This window comes from Cygnus olor, chromosome 23 (genome assembly GCF_009769625.2).
Source record: "Cygnus olor isolate bCygOlo1 chromosome 23, bCygOlo1.pri.v2, whole genome shotgun sequence".
In the NCBI taxonomy this organism is placed as follows: Eukaryota; Metazoa; Chordata; class Aves; order Anseriformes; family Anatidae; genus Cygnus; species Cygnus olor.
This window is the reverse complement of record NC_049191.1, coordinates 179,207-197,319: the sequence shown is the minus strand read 5'-3', so window position 1 is coordinate 197,319 and position 18,113 is coordinate 179,207. Positions and strand designations below refer to the sequence as shown.

The 18,113-nt window shown below is 42.4% G+C and overlaps 2 protein-coding genes across 10 annotated transcripts; one reads left to right on the top strand and one right to left on the bottom strand.

The window, feature by feature from the left end:
- Nucleotides 1–30: 30 nt before the first annotated feature.
- Nucleotides 31–7,858, top strand: TMEM50A (transmembrane protein 50A). 6 transcript variants are annotated; one of them, XR_005814417.1, is made up of 8 exons: nt 31–177; nt 473–632; nt 943–1,055; nt 2,050–2,117; nt 2,318–2,410; nt 3,434–3,494; nt 5,209–5,283; nt 7,555–7,858. XR_005814417.1 is itself a non-coding variant. In XM_040535340.1 (7 exons), exons 2-7 carry the CDS (start codon nt 492–494, stop codon nt 5,231–5,233), a joined length of 501 nt encoding a protein of 166 aa, XP_040391274.1. In that variant the 5' UTR covers nt 31–177; nt 473–491; the 3' UTR covers nt 5,234–5,491. The 6 variants fall into 6 exon arrangements, 5 of the variants coding, with proteins under 5 accessions (XP_040391274.1, XP_040391272.1, XP_040391275.1 ...); XM_040535340.1 differs by lacking the exon at nt 7,555–7,858 and having other exon boundaries at nt 5,209–5,491; XM_040535338.1 differs by lacking the exons at nt 5,209–5,283; nt 7,555–7,858 and adding an exon at nt 3,777–4,211 and having other exon boundaries at nt 37–177.
- On the bottom strand, nt 3,776–17,455 carry LOC121059037 (RH-like protein). Of its 4 annotated transcripts, none has more exons than XM_040535327.1 (11): nt 16,527–17,452; nt 14,686–14,721; nt 13,507–13,693; nt 13,134–13,284; nt 12,320–12,461; nt 9,815–9,975; nt 9,360–9,497; nt 8,998–9,128; nt 8,115–8,194; nt 6,952–7,025; nt 3,776–6,456 (listed from the first exon to the last, which is right to left on the bottom strand). In XM_040535327.1, exons 3-11 carry the CDS (start codon nt 13,671–13,673, stop codon nt 6,430–6,432), a joined length of 1,071 nt encoding a protein of 356 aa, XP_040391261.1. In that variant the 5' UTR covers nt 13,674–13,693; nt 14,686–14,721; nt 16,527–17,452; the 3' UTR covers nt 3,776–6,429. The 4 variants fall into 4 exon arrangements, with proteins under 4 accessions (XP_040391261.1, XP_040391263.1, XP_040391262.1 ...); XM_040535329.1 differs by having other exon boundaries at nt 17,156–17,452; XM_040535328.1 differs by having other exon boundaries at nt 17,227–17,452.
- Between the last annotated feature and the right edge of the window lie 658 nt (nt 17,456–18,113).

Sequence of the window (18,113 nt, the reverse complement as noted above, 5' to 3'; positions counted from 1 at the left end):
GCCCCGCCCCGCGCTTGCTAAGGCGCGTGCGCAAAGCGATCCCGCTTGGCGCACTCCTGCCCCTGGTGCGCCTGCGCGCGGCAGCCCCGCCCTCGGCGGGGGGGAGCGCGTGAGGGGCCGCGCGTGCGCACAGAGCACCTGGGGCTGGCCGCGGGCCCTCGCTGCTGCCTGCCGCCGGTGAGGGGCTCCCGGCCGCCGCTCCTCTCCCTGGGGCGGCGCCGTTCGCCGCTGCCTCCTTCGCCTCCCGCGGCGCCGCCGGAGGGTTCCGGCCTCGGCCTCGGGAGCGCGGCCAGGCCCCCCGAGGCCCGGTGGCCGCGCTGTCGGTCGGCGCTCGCCTCGGCCCCTGGCGGTGTGCGGGGGGCGCCGGGGGCGGGGGGCTCGGGGGGCGGCGGGCAGTCGTGGTGCCGAGCCGGCTGCTGGCTTGCGGGGGGTTCTGCTGTGAGGGAAACGCGCCTCTGTCTGTCTCTCCTAGTTCCTCAGAGCACTGCAAAATGTCAGGTCTGCTCGAGAGCGTGAGGTGCTCGGAGTGCGTTGACTGGGGAGAAAAGCGGAACACGATCGCTTCGGTGGCTGCGGGAGTGCTGGTACGTGCTGCGCTGCCTCTCCTGTGTCGTTCTGCCAGCGAGCTGAAAGTGAGCTGCTAGGAAATAAGAGGAGGACTGGGGGGGTCGTTAGCAGCAGAGTTAGCGCTGAGATGTGTTCTGGGTGCTTGCAGCCATACAAGTCTTTCGGTTTCTACCCATGTAATTACTATTGGAGTAGATAAATCGTGGGTTTTGCTCTTAACTTTCACTGAACTAAACTGAAAACAAAGCTAGCCATGCTATAAGTGAACTCTAAGTATGATTTTGTAAGCTGGCATTTTTTTCCTAGAGCAATCTTTTGTATTGTTAAAAGGCTTGCATCTGTATTTTAAGCTATTGTGCTTTCTTTTTTTAATAGTTCTTTACTGGTTGGTGGATAATCATAGATGCAGCTGTGAAGTACCCTAAAATGGAAGACTTCAACCATTCTTACCATGCTTGTGGGGTTATAGCCACAATCGCTTTCCTAATGTAAGCGTAACTTCTTGATCACAGCTACACACTCATAGAATTTCTGTGCTGTTACAAATTTAAAAAAAGAGCATAGGCTTTAAATTGAGAGGTAACTGAGAATAACAAATCAAGGTAATATCTGATTGTTACTAACATCATAGAATGGTTTGGGTTGGAAGGGACATTAGGAACTATCTAGTTCCAATGCCCCTGCCATGGGCAGGGACACCTCCCACCAGCCTGGGCTGCCCAAAGCCCCCTCCAGCCTCGCCTTTGGCACTGCCAGGGGTGGGGCAGCCACAGCTGCTCTGGGCAACCTGTTGTAGTGCCTCACCACCGTGAAAGTAAAGAATTTTTTCCTAATATCTATTCTAAATCTATCCTCTTTTAGTTTAAAGCCATTACCCCTTGTCCTATCACTATACTCCCTGATAAAGAGTCCCCCCTTCAGCTTTCCTATAAGCCACTTCTAGGTACTGGCAGGTCACTGTAAGATCTCCCCGGAGCCTTCTCTTCTTTAGGCTGAACAACCCCAACCTTCTCAGCATCTCTTCATAGGAAAGGTGCTCCAGCCTTCTGATCATCCTACTGGCCCTCCTCTGGACCTGCTCCAACAGGTCCATGTCCCTCTTATGTTGGTGGTCCTAGAGTTGAATGCAGTACACCAGGTGGGGGTACTGCAGATATATAAGAGCAGATTAGAGGGGGAAAATCGCCTCTCTCAACCTGCTGGTCATGCTTCTTGTGAAGCAGGCCAGGATAATATGTCTTATATTTGTTTATAGTAAGTATATTAACCATTTAAAAAACTGGACATCGTACAGATCCATGTGTTAGTAGTATTTCAAGATTTTTTTAAGTTTTAGCATTGTTCTCCACTTAAAAAAAAAAAAGTGTAAGAAATGCATCACTATTTAAATGGGTTTCTGAGAAGTTTCTCCTATTGTTTTATAAACACTTACTTCTTGCTTTACCAACGTTTACCCACCTTCATCCTGTTTTGCACATACAGGATCAATGCAGTGTCTAACGGACAAGTTCGGGGTGACAGTTACAGTGAAGGTTGTCTAGGACAAACAGGTAAAGTGGTGTAGGTTATCATACAGGGATCTATGTGAAGTCCATAATTCTTGGAAGAGTTGTAACAACTGTACCGGTGTACATGTGTTTATGTGCATATCTCTGGGGTGTCACAAAAGGTGCTCTGAAACTAAAGCGTGTTCAAAGTTACGGGTGTCTACTCAGACACAGGCACAAAACATCCATACGTCTTTTTTAAGGTGCTCGGATTTGGCTGTTCATTGGTTTTATGATGGCTTTTGGATCTCTGATTGCCTCTATGTGGATCCTTTTCGGAGGCTATGTTGTTAAAGGTAAGACAACATGGAATGTGATTTGATCCGTTTTTGAAAAGTTCAAATATTTTAACTGACTACCGAATTTTGCAACTTATTTTTAGATCCTTTCTAAGGAGGTCCAGTTTTCATATTTTGGTTTCCTAAACACTGCTACTTTCCCTTTTTCTGTTGTGAAAGGGAAACAAGCTGCCGTGCCTGTATGTAAGGAATTCAGGTAGCTGTTGTTTGATGTTAGTGGAGTGAAATTAGCAAAGCCTTAGGCCGCAGTATGAGCTCTCTGTAAGCTGAACCTGGTATGCAGTGGTGTCAATCACAGCGAGCCACACTGTGTAGGGGCCTGGGTGGCAGTGATGGGGAAGGGGGGATGTGCTGACCAAGGATGGCACCAGATGAGAACCTGCCCTGGGAGATAACAGAAACCAACCTGCCCCACAACAAAGAACAGCTGATCTGAAGGAATATAACTTCTATGTGTCCAGAACTGATTGGACCGTAGCGGATGAAATGAAGATTGTACAGGTATAGGAACCCAGGGAAAGTTTTCAGTGGCGTCCTTCCTTGGAGGCACCCAGCTCGAGCTGATACATGGGTACCATTAAATTCTTGTTGCTTTAAATAGTTGACTCTTTTGAGTGAATTCCAGATACCTGGGGAGACCCATTTTGCTGGGGGAAACAATGGGGATCACCTTACATGAATGCACATTTTGGGTTATAGAACAGGACAGATTTCTTTTATTTGGAAACCTAAATGATTTTGGGGAGCACAAAAGCCACTGAAATTATTTTCCAGTGGGGTAAGCCTTGTGCTCATCTTTGTTTTGCACAGGTGAGTAACAAATTGGAGAAAACCATCTTGTCAGAGAATGAAAAGGGTTATACCAGATGTATAGTGCTATCTTAATTCCGTGAGAGAACAGTCTGCCTTAGGCAGATTTGTTAGTAGTAGTAACAGCACTAGAAGCTTGTTGTGAGATGGGGTATTCTTGAAAAGAATACTACTTCTGAAAAATTAATGGAGTTTTTTTTTTTTCTTTAGAAAAAACAGTAGTATACCCAGGAATAGCTGTGTTTTTCCAGAATGCATTCATCTTTTTCGGGTAAGCCTATTGTCCTTTGTTTCTTACCTAATTTGTTTTCGTTTATTAAAACTGGAATTTGCTGTAATCTGTTTTTTACTTCAGCTCTATTCTTTTGCAATTAGATATGGGTGAATAAACTGTTGGTTAAGGCACTCTGTGATCTGTCTGCATAGGTCTTGTTGCAGGACCAGGACACGGATTTACAAATACTTCAACTTGCTCCCTGAAATCGTGTATTTAAAATACTAGGTATTTAATCTTCTCCCTTACATACTCATGTACCTTTATTGTTTTAAACAGAGGACTGGTCTTCAAATTTGGTCGCACGGAAGATTTGTGGCAATGAACACGCCTATGGAAGTGCGTTGGCCATGTCTTTTTTTTTAACTGCATAACTCCAAAAATTTTGTAAAACCATTTTGTATACGGTGACCTTCAATTGTGTCTAAAGATAAAACGAGTAAAAATTAAATCATAGCACTAAAAATCCTGTTTTCTTCCTCTGATTTAAATGTAATGTTTTTGACAAACATAAAATTGCTACAAGTAACAATGGAAGTCACTTTTATATGTTTGCTATAAGTAAATAGAATAGTGGAAAACTGATGTATTTAACCAGCTATTTCTATAATATCTTACAATCCAAGACCTACTAAAATGCTTTAAAACAATTTTTTAACATTTATTAAATATTTCCGATGTCCAGACAACATAAACAGTTCCTCAATTTCAAAATTTACTGGTACGTGGCTTTTCTTGTATTGCATAGAATGGTGCTGCTTTAGACTTTTTTCCCCCGAGTATTTCATTTATTCTATGGTGATATTGAGAGAGTCACTGGTAAATAATTTACTGTTGCTGTGGATGACACTGTAGAGGCACAAGTATAAATTATATAGTTGCTCTAGCTGTAGGTAGTTCATCCACAAAGCTTGCTGTAAGCTATTTCCTAACAACAATAAAAATGAGGGAAGAATACTCTTCAGCTGGGAGTTAGACCAGGGACAGTCACTACCAGGGAGAATTCTGATCCCGTAAGCATACTCACGTGAACAGTGAGATACAGGAAGAGCTATTTTACCCCTTCCTCTACATACGTTTTGGCTACTTGCTCAAGAAATCGCTGAGCAAAAAGATGTGGAGGAAAGGGGGGGGATAAAATCCGATTCCGTAAAATGACTTCTGCTAGAAAACATCAGAAGAACTTTGCATTGCAGAAGTTATGTTTGTTTCATTGCTGAAAAGTAAGATACTGAATATACAAGTTCAGCTTGGATTGCAGGAGTGCACTAAATGTGAAATAATGCAAGTGTGTAAGTGCATATGTATCAAGCTGAATAGCACCGTAAGCTGATGGAAGCTGCATGCAGTTGGTAAAATAAGTAAGATCACTGGCTATTTTGTGAGCTGGGATTAAGAAAAACTGGCACTTCCTCTGAGTAACTTTGAAACCTGTCTCACACTTCCTTTAATTGCAGTGATCTACTTTGCTTATTCTCTTAATAAACGAGTTGAGGTCAGCATACATTGCTACAGTGAACAAAGAACTTACCCTTTGTTTTCAGTGTTGCAATTTTCCCCTCATTACTTCATTTTTAAGCAAGCGTGCTGAATAAATAAAAACAATCAAAGCCTGACTTTTTTAATTATGTAAGAACTTACATATCAACTATTTGGAAATAATGAAGAAACACAGGATCGTAACCCATAAAAAAGGGGTTTGTTTACACAGAATCTTCTGCACAGTGAGGCTGTAGCTCATGGACCAAAGCCCCTGCTTGTCTCAGCTGAAGTCCTCTGCAAACAGGTATGTGCTGTGTTCCATTCAAATCAAAAGTAAGGCCTTTAAAACATCTTACTGGCAGTCTTAAAACAATACACTTTAAAATCTTTTACTTTTCCAAGTTGACCATCCATCCAGTACAAAAAAAATAGTATGTGCTATTACCAATTCTTGTATCTACAGCGTAGAAGCTCTATATAATGTTTCTTAAAACGTTTAAAAAACAAACCACTTTTTAAAAGTATGAAAAAAGAAAACATCAAAATTCAGCGTGAGACACTTTGGAAATTGGGTTTTAGCATTGGTACCATGAAGCTTGTTGCACAAAATTAGGCCTAATCCAGTTAAATTTATCGCATAACCAGCCCTATCCAAACAAACGGGAATACCCAAGGAAGGACTATTCCCTCATTCTCTGACTGACATTCACGGCTTTACAGCAGCCAGAGCCTTTTGGATAGCTGACCATGTGCAGACTGTCACTGTTCAAGAATAGTGTTCTAAGGCTTGTTCCTGAAGTAATGAGTAATGATGCTGTTGATTTCAGTGATGTCATCCACAAGCAGAACAATTTAATTTCTTGCCGTTTGAACATCCAGAGAGCTAGCCTGAACCATGCAAGTGTAGATTTTTCTTCAGGCAGTGAGGTAACTCAAGAGTTCAGTCTGGCAAGATGCAGAGTTCTGGCCCAGATCCAGCTCAGTCATTAAATCCTTGCTTTACAAGGCCTCTAACAGAATTTAGCTTAAAAACAAGCACTTTAACACTTCGCTACATCAGAGTAAGTGTACTCCCTGTACACATAATATTAAAATACATATTTTGGCTTTTAAACTGGGGAGTTAAAAATAGCTTTCTAAAAATTTCTAAGCATTTTCACTGATAAGCCATTACAGCGATGAATGCAGCAAACTTTTTTGTATGTGTTCTACAAACTATTTAAGGCAAGACCATTAAAGCAGAAAAGCTAAATGCACAATAACTTTTGCATCTGTAAATTTACAGCCTGGTCTTTCAAGAATAACTAGAACAGTTTGTTACCAAACTTTTGTGTGGGAAGGCTTTTTTTGAGCATGAGAATTGATAATTGATTGCTCTTTCATCCCATCATAGTTACTCATTTTATCTAGTGACCTTCTCTTGGTCGATCTTTCATGTGGGTTCATCCATTCAAAATCCAACAGCCAAATGGGGAAACTGCAAGACAAACATTCTTGTATCAGAACATTTTATGCATCAAATCATCATATGAAAAAGGTAATGGAGAGCCTTATTAGAAGCTTATTCTCATTTCTGTGATTCAGACATAGGGTCACGTTCAGTGCCTAAATGTGCACAAAGCCTGTGTTTATGCACCAGCTTTAAAAGCCACTCTACGCCCAGTGAAGGCCAGGAGACTTGGTCTGCTTACTGGCTTCTAAAAATCCCACTCTTAGATGCTCAAATTTCCTCAAGGACGGTATATGAAGCACAGGACGTCAGAGCACGTAAGATTATGCGTTAAAACAGACAAGATCATCTCAGATTTAGCTCTGTGCCCACCAACAGCTCTGAGAATCCTAGCTGAACGATACATACGTTTACAATATGCAGGCTCTAAACAGTTCATCAAACGGCATTCAAAGTGTACTATGAAATGAATGCTTGGTGCTATATATACTCCCACATGGTTAACTTTACCCTGAAACTTACCTCCCAATAAAAGTGGTCTTCAAAATACTTTGATACAGGGATGATCTTCAACAGTTTGAAGTTTAAGATTAAACCTATTTGTAAAAACATATACGTGTATCACAGAAAGGGAAAGACTGTGTATAACTGGAGGTTTCTTAGTAACACACATGCAAATGTAACATCAAAATACAAAAGGGGAACAAAATGCTTCATCAGAGCCCCTTGACTCGAGTTAACTTTAAGTACAGAGAAGCGTGCCAGGATTAAGGCCTGTATTATAAAAGCTTAATTTGTACAGGTAAAACTCCATTAAACAGTCTGCCAGATTCTAAAGATATGTAACAAGTCATTAATTTCTTGCATGAAAATTGCCTGTGTATTTAAAGCAAACAGGCTTATCAGCACTGTTAGCTTGAGATTTCAGATGGAAACGTAGATTTTTAAACTTAATGACCAAATGATTGTTTAAGCTGTTTTTTGTAAAAACTGCTTGATTAGCTCAAACTCTTTAACTACACCTGAGCTAATGCAAAGGTTGCAGATCAATTAAAGCACAAAAAATAATTTTAAAGTATATTTCACAGCAACTTCTAACTACCATTTCTCTTTCACTCAAACCAGAATTAACAGAAAAAAATGCAGCTGCCATAAAATAGGCAGAATGTCATACGAGGAACACATGAGCCCTGATGACCCCAAACCACTAGTGATCAAAGGCCTAATGTTTCACTTACGTAAGCAAGCTACTGACATTAGTGGAACTTTGCAGATTTATACCAACAGGCCTAAAAAATGAGAAACTCTAAGATAGCATTTTTCTGTAAGACAATACCAAAATGTAGAAATATTTTCATCCTCACACATCTCCTGTATGAAATCTGAAGGCAGCTGTTAAGCATCTGTTAAAATAAATGTCGCCAACGAATGAATGGTGCTAGCAGGTTATGTTGAATACATCCCTTCTTCAAAGCCCATCTATGAAGAGTTCTTGGTGTTAATGTGTCCAACAGTTTCCTTCTATATGAACAAATCATTTATACATAGAAACACACTTTAACACCCCAGTTACACTGGCATCTTTCTACCAAGAGTTGCACTGACATGGTAACAGGTGTAATAGGAAGACATTTGCCCACGGGGAAAATGAGGAAGATATTACTGAAACGTTTTTCCATACTTACCTGTAATAAAACCTGTTATCAAGGCAACACTGATGGTCAGGCAGAAGGCACCGATGTAAATCATGACCACATAACCCAGGCTGAAAAGCAAAACAAGTGTTTCGCCTTTGACAGTTTGATTTTAACAGAATGTGAATTAATCTGCCTCAGGTGGTGCACGTGCACGTTTCCTGTCAAAACCTCAAAATTATTATTTTAGAGTCTTTATACAGCTGCAATTAGATGTTTTAAGAGGTCCTAGCAGAAGCCTAATACAGACTGATATTGCACCGTGATTCATTCCTGTGTAAGTTGAGAAACTTACACAAAGAACTTCTTGTATAATGCGACATGGGCTTGATTTGTGAAAATGAGGTGCCAGTGCCATTTCAAAAAAATCCTACCAAGACCTGTACTTCACTGACCCTTTTGCACGATATCTCCCCAGGTATAATTTCCAGTTGGGTGTCCAGAGTGGCTGTAGTCCAGGCTGGCATTTTTGCCCCTGATTAAGGGTTAAAGCCTTTTTCAGACAGAAATGATGATATTTTTTTTTGTCTCTCCTGCTGTATTAGCATACAAAGCTTTCCCGAAACACAAAAGTCAAAATGAGTCTTGGAAGGATGTGCTTCCCCATCCTTCATCTCCCATGTCCGCTGTATTTAATATCAAATGAAAAGGGAGAGAAAATGGGACCAAAATATAACATTAAAGTTCTGATCCAAAGCCTGCTCAACTCAGAAAGTCTTTATACTAACTTTTTTGGACTTCAGAGATGATCTGAGGTTATCTGGTAAAATACAATTTATCTGTGATGACTTCCAGGCTTTCTGTATGTATGAGAACTCTATTCAGGGTACCATACAATAATCATTAAACTTATTAATAGCAAAAAATGATGTACCTTGGTAAAACAGTCCATTTTTTTATTACTAAGAGAACAACCTGGGCAACAGCTCCAAGTAAACCAGGCAAGCCAAAAGTGAAATGAACTCCAGATGCATCATGAATCTTGAGAGCAGGATTCAAGTATCTCTGGAAAGAGGAAAAAGTTTAACTGACAGACAAAACCTCAGGTCGATTACAGCACATTGCCTATCTTAGAAAAATAATTTTGGTCTTTTAACTTGCAGTCCTGCACTCCAGTCAAGTCTTTGTTTCCTGGCTTTAATTTCTTTGAAAGAGAGGTTTACTTTGAGGTATTCTATGTTGGAAAAGAAGTTTATACAGCTTATACAAAAAGGAATTTCAGGTTTTGAGCATTACCTGTAAACAGAAAGATCCTAATATGGTTATCAGACTGGCAAGCAGACCCAAAATCATTGCAATCCAGGGATAGTCAATACTCTCTGCTGCATAACAAACAGTAACCCCACCCGCTAGTGCTGCACTGTGGACATGAGTCTGTAAAATAAAATAACAAAAACATGGAGTGAGAATTCAGTCATTGCTTGTCTTATAGCTGTACAATATCATAGACCACTAATCTTATGCAAGTAGAATGTCTTTTGCATGAATTTGTGCTTCTGTATACGGTGAATTACCATCTGAGAATATAATTTCTAAGTTACATTTAAAGACTTCTGCTTGGCGGGCTAATGACGACTGTGAAGCTGAAAATTTGGAGCTGTTTTTACTTAATAGATATTATACCTTCAGTGCTTTACTGAAAGTAACAGAAAAATAGATTTTCCACACCGCAGTTCTCTCTCAAGTCTTACCATTCTGAATTTTCCATCCTTTGTGGTGAGAACAGACAAGGTGAAGGCAGTTACAGCACTCACTGCAAGTGCAAAGTAGGTGTTGTAGATTGCTTTGGTCTTGTCTGCATCAGCTAGTACAGAATTGAAGCTTGGCCAGAATACCCAAAGAAAGAGAGTGCCTTGGAGACAAAGACAAGCAACTATCATTACCTGCTCTAAAACACAGTAAATCAATCACAGGCTGTGTCTGGAAGGCTCCAGCCCACATTTTTGCATTTGCTGCAATTCTGCAATTCCCTTGTTGTGAACAAAGGATAGCAGCACTTTACAGCACAGATAGCCCTGGGAGCTGACTGCTATTCCAACACCTTCCCAGAAACTTGGTAATGTCATACATGCAGCCAAATCAAGGCTCTACTGGGAGTTGGCTGGTCTTTCATGGAGCTGAAGGCAGGATGTACTTAATGCTTTTCAATAACACCTTTAAAAACAACTTTCTCATGTATAGTCCCCTTAAACAGAGGTTTAAATACAAGTGGGAACAATTTCACCGTTCACTTCCAAACAATTAGCATTATGCTTGTTCTGCACAGGCATTTGAAAACAGGCTTTCAATGGTACCAAAAATAACGACATCCAGGAATATTAAGCACTGCTGAACAGAAGAAACTTTTTGAAAATCCAGGAGCTTGCTCCGCTGTTTTTGCACACATGACAGCGCAGACAAACTGCAGTTTATTTTGCTTTGTCTAGACATTAATCGTTGTTGTTCAGCTTCCATAGCTAATATTCACTTCTCCATAACTGAACCAGAGAGGTACCAGTCCCTGAGCACTTCACCTGACAGTAAAATTTTAAGTTTTCTTTTGTCAAGTCTATTAAGAAATGACACAGGCAATGTCACTATAAAGCACAATGGTTAAATCCAGCTCCCCTGGCAGCTAATGCTTTTCTAAAAGCTTATCTTGTCTCCCTGAAATGCTGAACTGTGTCTGCTAAATTTCGCCCTTTCAGTGCACCAAAGAGGTGATAATCTTGCCTCTCAGACAGGGTATTTGGCCCATTAACCTTGATTTGATCTGGAAAACTGACAGGCTTCCCAGCAAACTAGTACTATTTGTTCAGATTACGTTCCTAACTCATGTTTTTCTGCAAGTGTAGTGCTATTTCTGTCAACGATATCCCTTGAGAAATGGACTTCTTCATAAGTTCAGTGCTTGCAGTCTACCCCAAAAGACTGGATACATTTCACCCCACAGGTGATATACTAATCTGCCAAATGGAGTCTTAAGTTTGCTTCAGGTGGGTCTGTCCCACCAACCAAGATATGGGACTAAATTGCCATTTTGGCAATTCAAAACCAGTGCTAGCAGTGAAGACTGGTGGAATTACCCTTACTGTGACAATCTTATAAACATTAATTCAGTAGTTAGTTATTAAAAAAAAACAACAAACAAACAAAAAAAACCTACTAATGTTACTGACATATTCTTATGAGCACCTGCTCAGCTATGAAAATCAAAGATTTACAATATGGTTCCAAATACGGATGAAGACTTCAGCACTCTTCACACAGTCCTCAGAAAAAATGGAACTATAAGGAATTTGCTTGCTCCTTTCTGCCCATGTTACCTTAGATATTACCCAAGGTATAGATATATAATTACTTAGGATAGCAAGCACTTGCTTGTAGCAAGCTGTACTAAAATTATAACAATGGCTTAAGAGCATCTTGATAAGTTGATTAAAATATGGTTCTGTAATTCTCCAGCAAAGCAAGAACTTCAGGGACTCAGAAGAACAGCATTTAAATTTCTCTTTCCCCAAAGAAAAAATTTCACCTTCTTTGGGGTGAAGACCAACTGAGAATTACACTCTGGGCCTTCATTGCAAGATGTTAGTTCAGCTGGTGACAGTTACATAACAGAAGTCACAATAATGAGGAAACTAAATTGCTTCTTTAAGAAAAAAATGGAACTCCCATATGTTCAGCCTATCATCACTCGGATCCTTTCTCATGCGCATGTCTGTATCATATTCCCCTCCTTTCAGTGGGTTTTTATCTTCTCATTTACGTTACTAGGCAGGGACTGTATTTTTATATCTCTGTACAGCACCTTGCGAAGAAAAACTGAGCCTCAGCCCAGTTGGAACTCTAAACACTACTGAAATACAAGTAATAACCTCAGTGCATATGTCCCTTACCGATATGCCTATACAAGGCCAAAAGAGAGAATTCAGTTGGGAGAGGGAACAGTTAATTTGCTGTAGACTTTGAGCTGAGACTGACACAAGCAAACAGCCTCTGCAAGAGTGACTTACATGCCTGGTAGGAAAACTGCTGAGACTCACCAACTCATTGTCAGAAACCACGAACCACAGCAGCATTCTATGCTGGGCAGCACTCAGACCTGTACTTTGAATGCAAAAGCTTCAGTGTGCCATGGCCTGTTCCCCAAAACCTCCCTCTTGCTCTCACTGCAATCTCTTCTTTCATCTGAGACATTAAACCAAATGTCTTACCCAACATTGACAATAAATCCGACTTCGGGGTACTTGCATTCTTCTCAGACCTTGGTGATGGCTCAGAGAAACGTGAGGAGACTGCCAGACCAAAGTAGGCTCCAAACAGGTGAACGTGCATCATGCTGAGGTTGTCTGGAACCTGTATCAACAGAATAATTTTGTAACATTTTATGCCACAGAAACCCTTTGATGAAGACCGTGATATAGTTACTCATACAACCTCGGTATGAACTATTTGTTATCACAGTCACTCAGTTTAGGCATGAGTTATTAATGCCACATTAATTTATCTGAGCTCAGTGTAGCTCATAAACACACAACTCATCTACAGAGAGCCTGAAGTACATTTACATTGTACATTAAATGCAGGTCTTTCTGTGCTGTCCAGGCTGGGCTCGTCTATCGTTCACGCTGTTAATCTTCCAGATTGAACCAACAGGGAGGGAGCAAAGGTTAAAGATAATTAGTACCTTAGCATAGGTCAAAGCTTTCATTCATGTGTTGGGGGTGGGTCAGGGCATGGGTAAGGTCAAATGCACTATATCCCAGTCCATCAGATCAGCTTATCCTTCAAGGTCAAGAATCAGCCAATTATATTGGTGCAGAATACTCAGCGTTTGGAGGTTGATGCTTAAATGTACTCTCATGGTCAGACTTCATAACTCAGTGAAATCATAGCCACAATCTAACCGAATGAGATAAAATACACTGATGTTCCCATCAGCATAGCACTAAGGAATCACCAAAAAGCAGCACTTTCAAAGTCCATGTGAAACTTTCCCCTCTGTTACTAGAAATCATACTACTATACCTGCAGGAATCGCTTGTTGATCCATCTGCTCACATGGAAAACTATTACCTCTACAACTGTCATCACAATTAATTGTATAGGATTAGTTTTCCCAAGAACTGCTCCACTGGAGATGACCACAGCAGTCATACTCACAACAGCCGTTGTTATGCTGTAATGAAAGAAAGAAAATAATAATAATTCCATATCGGGACCACACCAGGGGCAATGAAAGAACGACAGATGGCCAAGTGTACTTGACACTCCAAAGCCCTCCAAAAAGTCTGCAAATGACCATGCTAATTCACAATCGGGTCAACAAAACAAGGCATTATCCTTGACAAAAAGCAGTCAGCAGCTCCAGATTAGTTCTTGTGAGAAATGGAATAATTACATTTTCAGACCACCTTCCTTTGCTTCTTGAAGGAGGAGAACTAATAAACCTTCCATCAGAATGGAGCACTGGACACCAAGTACAATAATGAGGAGGTTGAATCCTGTGCTGCTAAAGCTGTATCTTTTTAGAAACGCCAGGAAAAAGCCAAATCCAAAAATCACCATGTTGTTGACATCTTGAAAATCTGCGTGACAGAAAAGACCAAGAGAGCAGTCAAGTGATTAATGCAGACTGGATTTCTGGTTTAAAAAAATAAAAAAAAATAAAAAATAAAAATAAAATAAAAAAACACAATTAACTAAGAAGCCTTTAGATAAAAAATTGGGTGCCAATATTATTTTTTAAAGATTCCCAAAGCTTTCTTTCTGATCCATAAGCAACCAGAAAGACAATACCATTGGCCCTGAATTTAATTTTACAAAGCGACTTCAGAACAGATGAACACGGAAACCATTGCATAAAAGGAAGAGGTTTTCCACGGTACAAGGTCTTGGATCTGTAGGCCTGGAAGTATCCCCCAGGACATGGTAACAGTCATAGTCTCATATGGCTGTGCAGACCTCTACATACAGCAAAATACTAAACTGCTAGTAAGCAGGTCTCATTTTTCCCAGCTATAAAACAGGGAGGGCAATACCAGAATGTCACGAGGATTAATCAACTCACTTTTGCACAGCACTCTAAATACTTTATACGCTATGGCTGTAGCATACTCTGTTCATACATTCCCTTAATGAACGCACAAAATGCATTTCCAGAATATATTTAAGCCCTTAATTCCACTGTAATAGCTTCATGTACTTGGAGCAAGCATTCAGATGGAAAACACTGCCATCTCGAATTTTTACTTCGTAGCACGCCGCCTTCACTGCGCAAGAGTTAGGCCCGTAACTCCGTGCAGTGCCTGCCCTCAGAAGTTTATGTTCATAGGAATCAAGATTACCACCAACAGACAGCAGAAACAGATAAGCAAGGCAATTAGTATCACATCTTTGTTCACTGTCTTTGCTTTGATATAAATAAATATAATACATGGCAAAGAAGAGTACTTAAAGGGCAGTAAAAACATTCTACTCATTAACGAAAGCACAAAACTGTTGAATCCCAACTCTGCTGCACTGCAAAATAAAAGCACACATTCAACCCTTCCTTTCACAGCAAAACCAGCAGTCTTACCTGTGTAGGAAATGTTTGAGATGGAGGCATTGTAACCTGAGAACAAAAAGTAGAAGAGGATGACGAAAACAGTTTCCAGAAAAAGGATTAGCCACGGCACACTTTTTCGGAAGCTGCGGTAATTAGAAGGCATTGTGCACTAGACCATACATAAGCACAAACGCATTAATATTTTTTCTATAAAAATGTTCCAGTAACCTCAAACCAATAGAAAAGGCGGAGGGGGGAGGGAGGAGGGGCAGAAATAAAAGAGATAAAAAGCCTAAGAGGCGTCAGCAAGGAACAGTTCCTTATCTGTGACGGGTCAGGAGCCCAAGCTCGCCACAGCTGACATGGACTGAGCTCTGAGCGTTCACGAACACAGACATATCAAATTGTCAATACTGTAATGCTCCAGGATACCTTCCATACAGCTGCTCTGGTGCCTTACAGATAAGCTACGTTGCAAGTAAAGAACATGGACTCGTAAGAGTAGGATGTTGAAGTTCATGCTAAATCATTATTTATTTACATCTAGTCATCCTAGATCCAAACCCCTCCATCTAAACATCAGGGAGGGTCCTGCTGAGATTCTGACTGTGATTCTTGGGTTGGCTGCCCTCACACACTGAATCCAACCCAGTGCCAGGGAATTGAGACTCTTTGGACGAGCAGAAGTAACGTAGCATTTTCTGTGCTACTTGCAATATTGGTCTATTTTTTTTTAGAGTATGGCTATGGAAGCAGCCACAGTGAACACTCTAGTAAACCTTGGTAACCCCTGTACCTGGAAGCTGCAGGCAGACATTCTGCAGGCTTTAAACCCTCCCAATTCTTTCTTTCAGATCTAAACTGCATCCAGAAATTTATCAACTTTTATTACCACATTGTGGCTACAAGGTACTTGTTGCCTTATGGGTTGTGAGCTCTTTGGTTGTCATAGGTTTTTTTTTGTTTTGTTTTGTTTTAAACAGGAGCCATTAGAGTTAACATTTTGGGCACATAAGAAGGGCCATATGGTAAAAGTTAGCTATGTGCATTGTGTGTTCTTATCCACAGTCACTGTAATTTGATAGATAAGGTTATATGCCCTGTTGAGGACAGGCAATTAATGACTCCATAATCTGAATTTCTTCAGATTATGAATTATAATTCTTCAGATTACTATCTTCTCAGTATTCACTATGCTTCTGGGAAACTGAACCCTTCTTTGTTCAGGTAGTGTAGACCAACATACTAAGGTTATGTCTCTGACTTCCCACTTAGAGGCCGTATCAAATTGAGTGCTGTGCTTGCATGCTGGGCTTTGAGGTAACAGCAACGCATACAAATAGAAAGAAAGCCACCTACTGGTGAAAGAAGTATGTATAAAACAAAAATCTATGTGTAATTCCATTTCACTTATATTTGTTAAGTACATATGAGCCCTAAAAACTCATACAACCTGCAAAGGACTCCTTTTAGATATATTAACACTGTTAGGAAAAAATAAATTAATTAAAAAAATAGATATTTTGAAGCCCCATCAAGGAATAAGTATGGAAACTTGACAGGGCAAAACAAAAGGTAAAGACAGTTTGTAACTGGAAATGGGAAAGGAGAAAAGGAAAAACTCCTCCAAGGAAAAGCCTAATTCAAGATAGCAGAACCTGTCTAAAAGTGAAGACTAGGGGGGGAACAAAGAAAACAACAACGAAAAAACAACGAAGAAGGGGTTTCACAGAATCACGGAATCATCTAGATTGGAAAAGACCTCCAAGATCACCGAGTCCAACCTCTGACCTAGCACTAACAAGTCTGTTACGTGCTATTGAAAACCTGCACGCAAACATTTGAAGGTGCTATTTAAATTTAACAATTACATGGGACTTCTCCCAGCTCAGGACAGGAGGAAGGAACAATTCCCCTTCTGCAAAACCCAGACTACACAACACAATGGCTTTCAAGCCGTATGTGAAACATTTGCAGTTGTGGTGGTATTTTGGACTTTCCTCATATGCAATATCAAATTGCTTTACCAGCTTTTACTTAGGCCTAATAAAACCGCAAGTTAACAAAAAGTACCCTTACTTCCATTTCAGAAACTCCTAATGAACATTTAAATGGATTTCCAAAACGTGCAGAGCACTGCCCTAACTTCAGAAAAATCCCAATGCCGGAACATCTGCGTTCAGCTCCTTTTTGTGGAAATTGGACCATGTGGACAACTCAGACGTTACCAGAACATCAGGTGAACTTTTTTCTAGAGAAGGGAACCGCTGAAACATGACATTAGGAGCTGATTTGGGTAACTGACGCTGTTTGTGCGATTTATGAACGCGACATATCTTTCATCATTTTCCAGCAAGAATCGTGCTCAGGCTTTAAGAGTGACTGGGAGCTCCTTCCACCATTGCACCCCCACCAGATGAACAGAAACATATATATATATATATATATTTTTTTTTTTTTGATGTCTGTTACCAAGTCTCCTGGCAGCGTTAACACTCACGGGGAAAATACTCCAAAAGCTAGGAATTTAACCGTATTTTTCCCCCAGGACTCTTCTTGAGAACTACGTGCCACACTAACTGTTTGTTTGGGATTTCCGCCTTAAACTCCCTCCCAGCCAGAACGCCCGAGGCGCAGCGACCGCGGGCACGGCGGGACAGGAGCCCGGCCCCACACCGGGGCTCCGCCAGCGCCACCCTCCCGTCAGCCCTGCCGCGGGGCCCGGCAGCGCCGCGGGCCTCCCCCCCCGCCCGCCGCTTCGCCCCGTCTGGTGCTCGGCCAGGGGGCGCCGTTCCGCCCCACAGGGGCCAGGCGGGGCCGGGACGGCCGGCCCCGGCCCCGGCGGCCGAGGGACGAGCGGGCGGCAGCGAGAGGCCGGAGCTGGCCCGGGCCCCGCCGAGCTGCGGGCGGCCGAGGGGCGGCCGAGGAGCCAGGCCCGGAGGCCGCCGCCAGCTCCCGCTCGGCCTCCGCAGCCCCCCGCGGAGCGGGGCCCGGCCGGCACCGAGCACCCCAGGGCGGCGCAGGCCCCACCCCACCCGCCTCGGCGCCCTGCCCCTCATGGGCCCGGCCGCCTCCTGCCGCGGGCTCTGATTGGCCCAGCCCCGAGCCCCGCCCGCCCGCGGGAAGGCCGGGACAGGGCGCCGCGTCGCCCCGCCCTCCCGTCCCGCTCCGCGGTTGGGCCGCCGGCTGTCACTCCCGTGTGCGCGCCCCCGCGTGCTGCAGGAGGGCGCCCGTCCCCGTGCTGCTTTGTGCCCGCCCCGCCCCCCGCGAAACGTCCGGCCGGGGCCGCGCTGTGCTGGGAGCGCGGCGCGCCCGGGGACTTGGCTCTCCCGACAGATGATTTGCCGGCGCGGCTGCCAATCATTATGGGGGCGGAGCTCTTCAGCGTTACGCTGTCAGAGGGAATTAAGCCCCGCCTTCTTCCGCTTCCGACTGGATAGCTGAGCTGTCCTGTTCTT

Excerpts from the sequence above, each read along its gene's own strand:
- TMEM50A (XM_040535338.1), top strand. The coding sequence starts at position 492 with ATGTCAGGTCTGCTCGAGAGCGTGAGGTGCTCGGAGTGCGTTGACTGG. Across the intron at positions 2,118-2,317 it reads AGGTTGTCTAGGACAAACAG|GTGCTCGGATTTGGCTGTTC; the intron begins GTAAAGTGGTGT and ends GTCTTTTTTAAG. Across the intron at positions 2,411-3,433 it reads CGGAGGCTATGTTGTTAAAG|AAAAAACAGTAGTATACCCA; the intron begins GTAAGACAACAT and ends TTTTTTCTTTAG.
- LOC121059037 (XM_040535326.1), bottom strand. The coding sequence starts at position 14,818 with ATGCCTTCTAATTACCGCAGCTTCCGAAAAAGTGTGCCGTGGCTAATC. Across the intron at positions 13,694-14,685 it reads CTCAAACATTTCCTACACAG|ATTTTCAAGATGTCAACAAC; the intron begins GTAAGACTGCTG and ends TCTGTCACGCAG. Across the intron at positions 12,462-13,133 it reads TCAACAAGCGATTCCTGCAG|GTTCCAGACAACCTCAGCAT; the intron begins GTATAGTAGTAT and ends CTGTTGATACAG.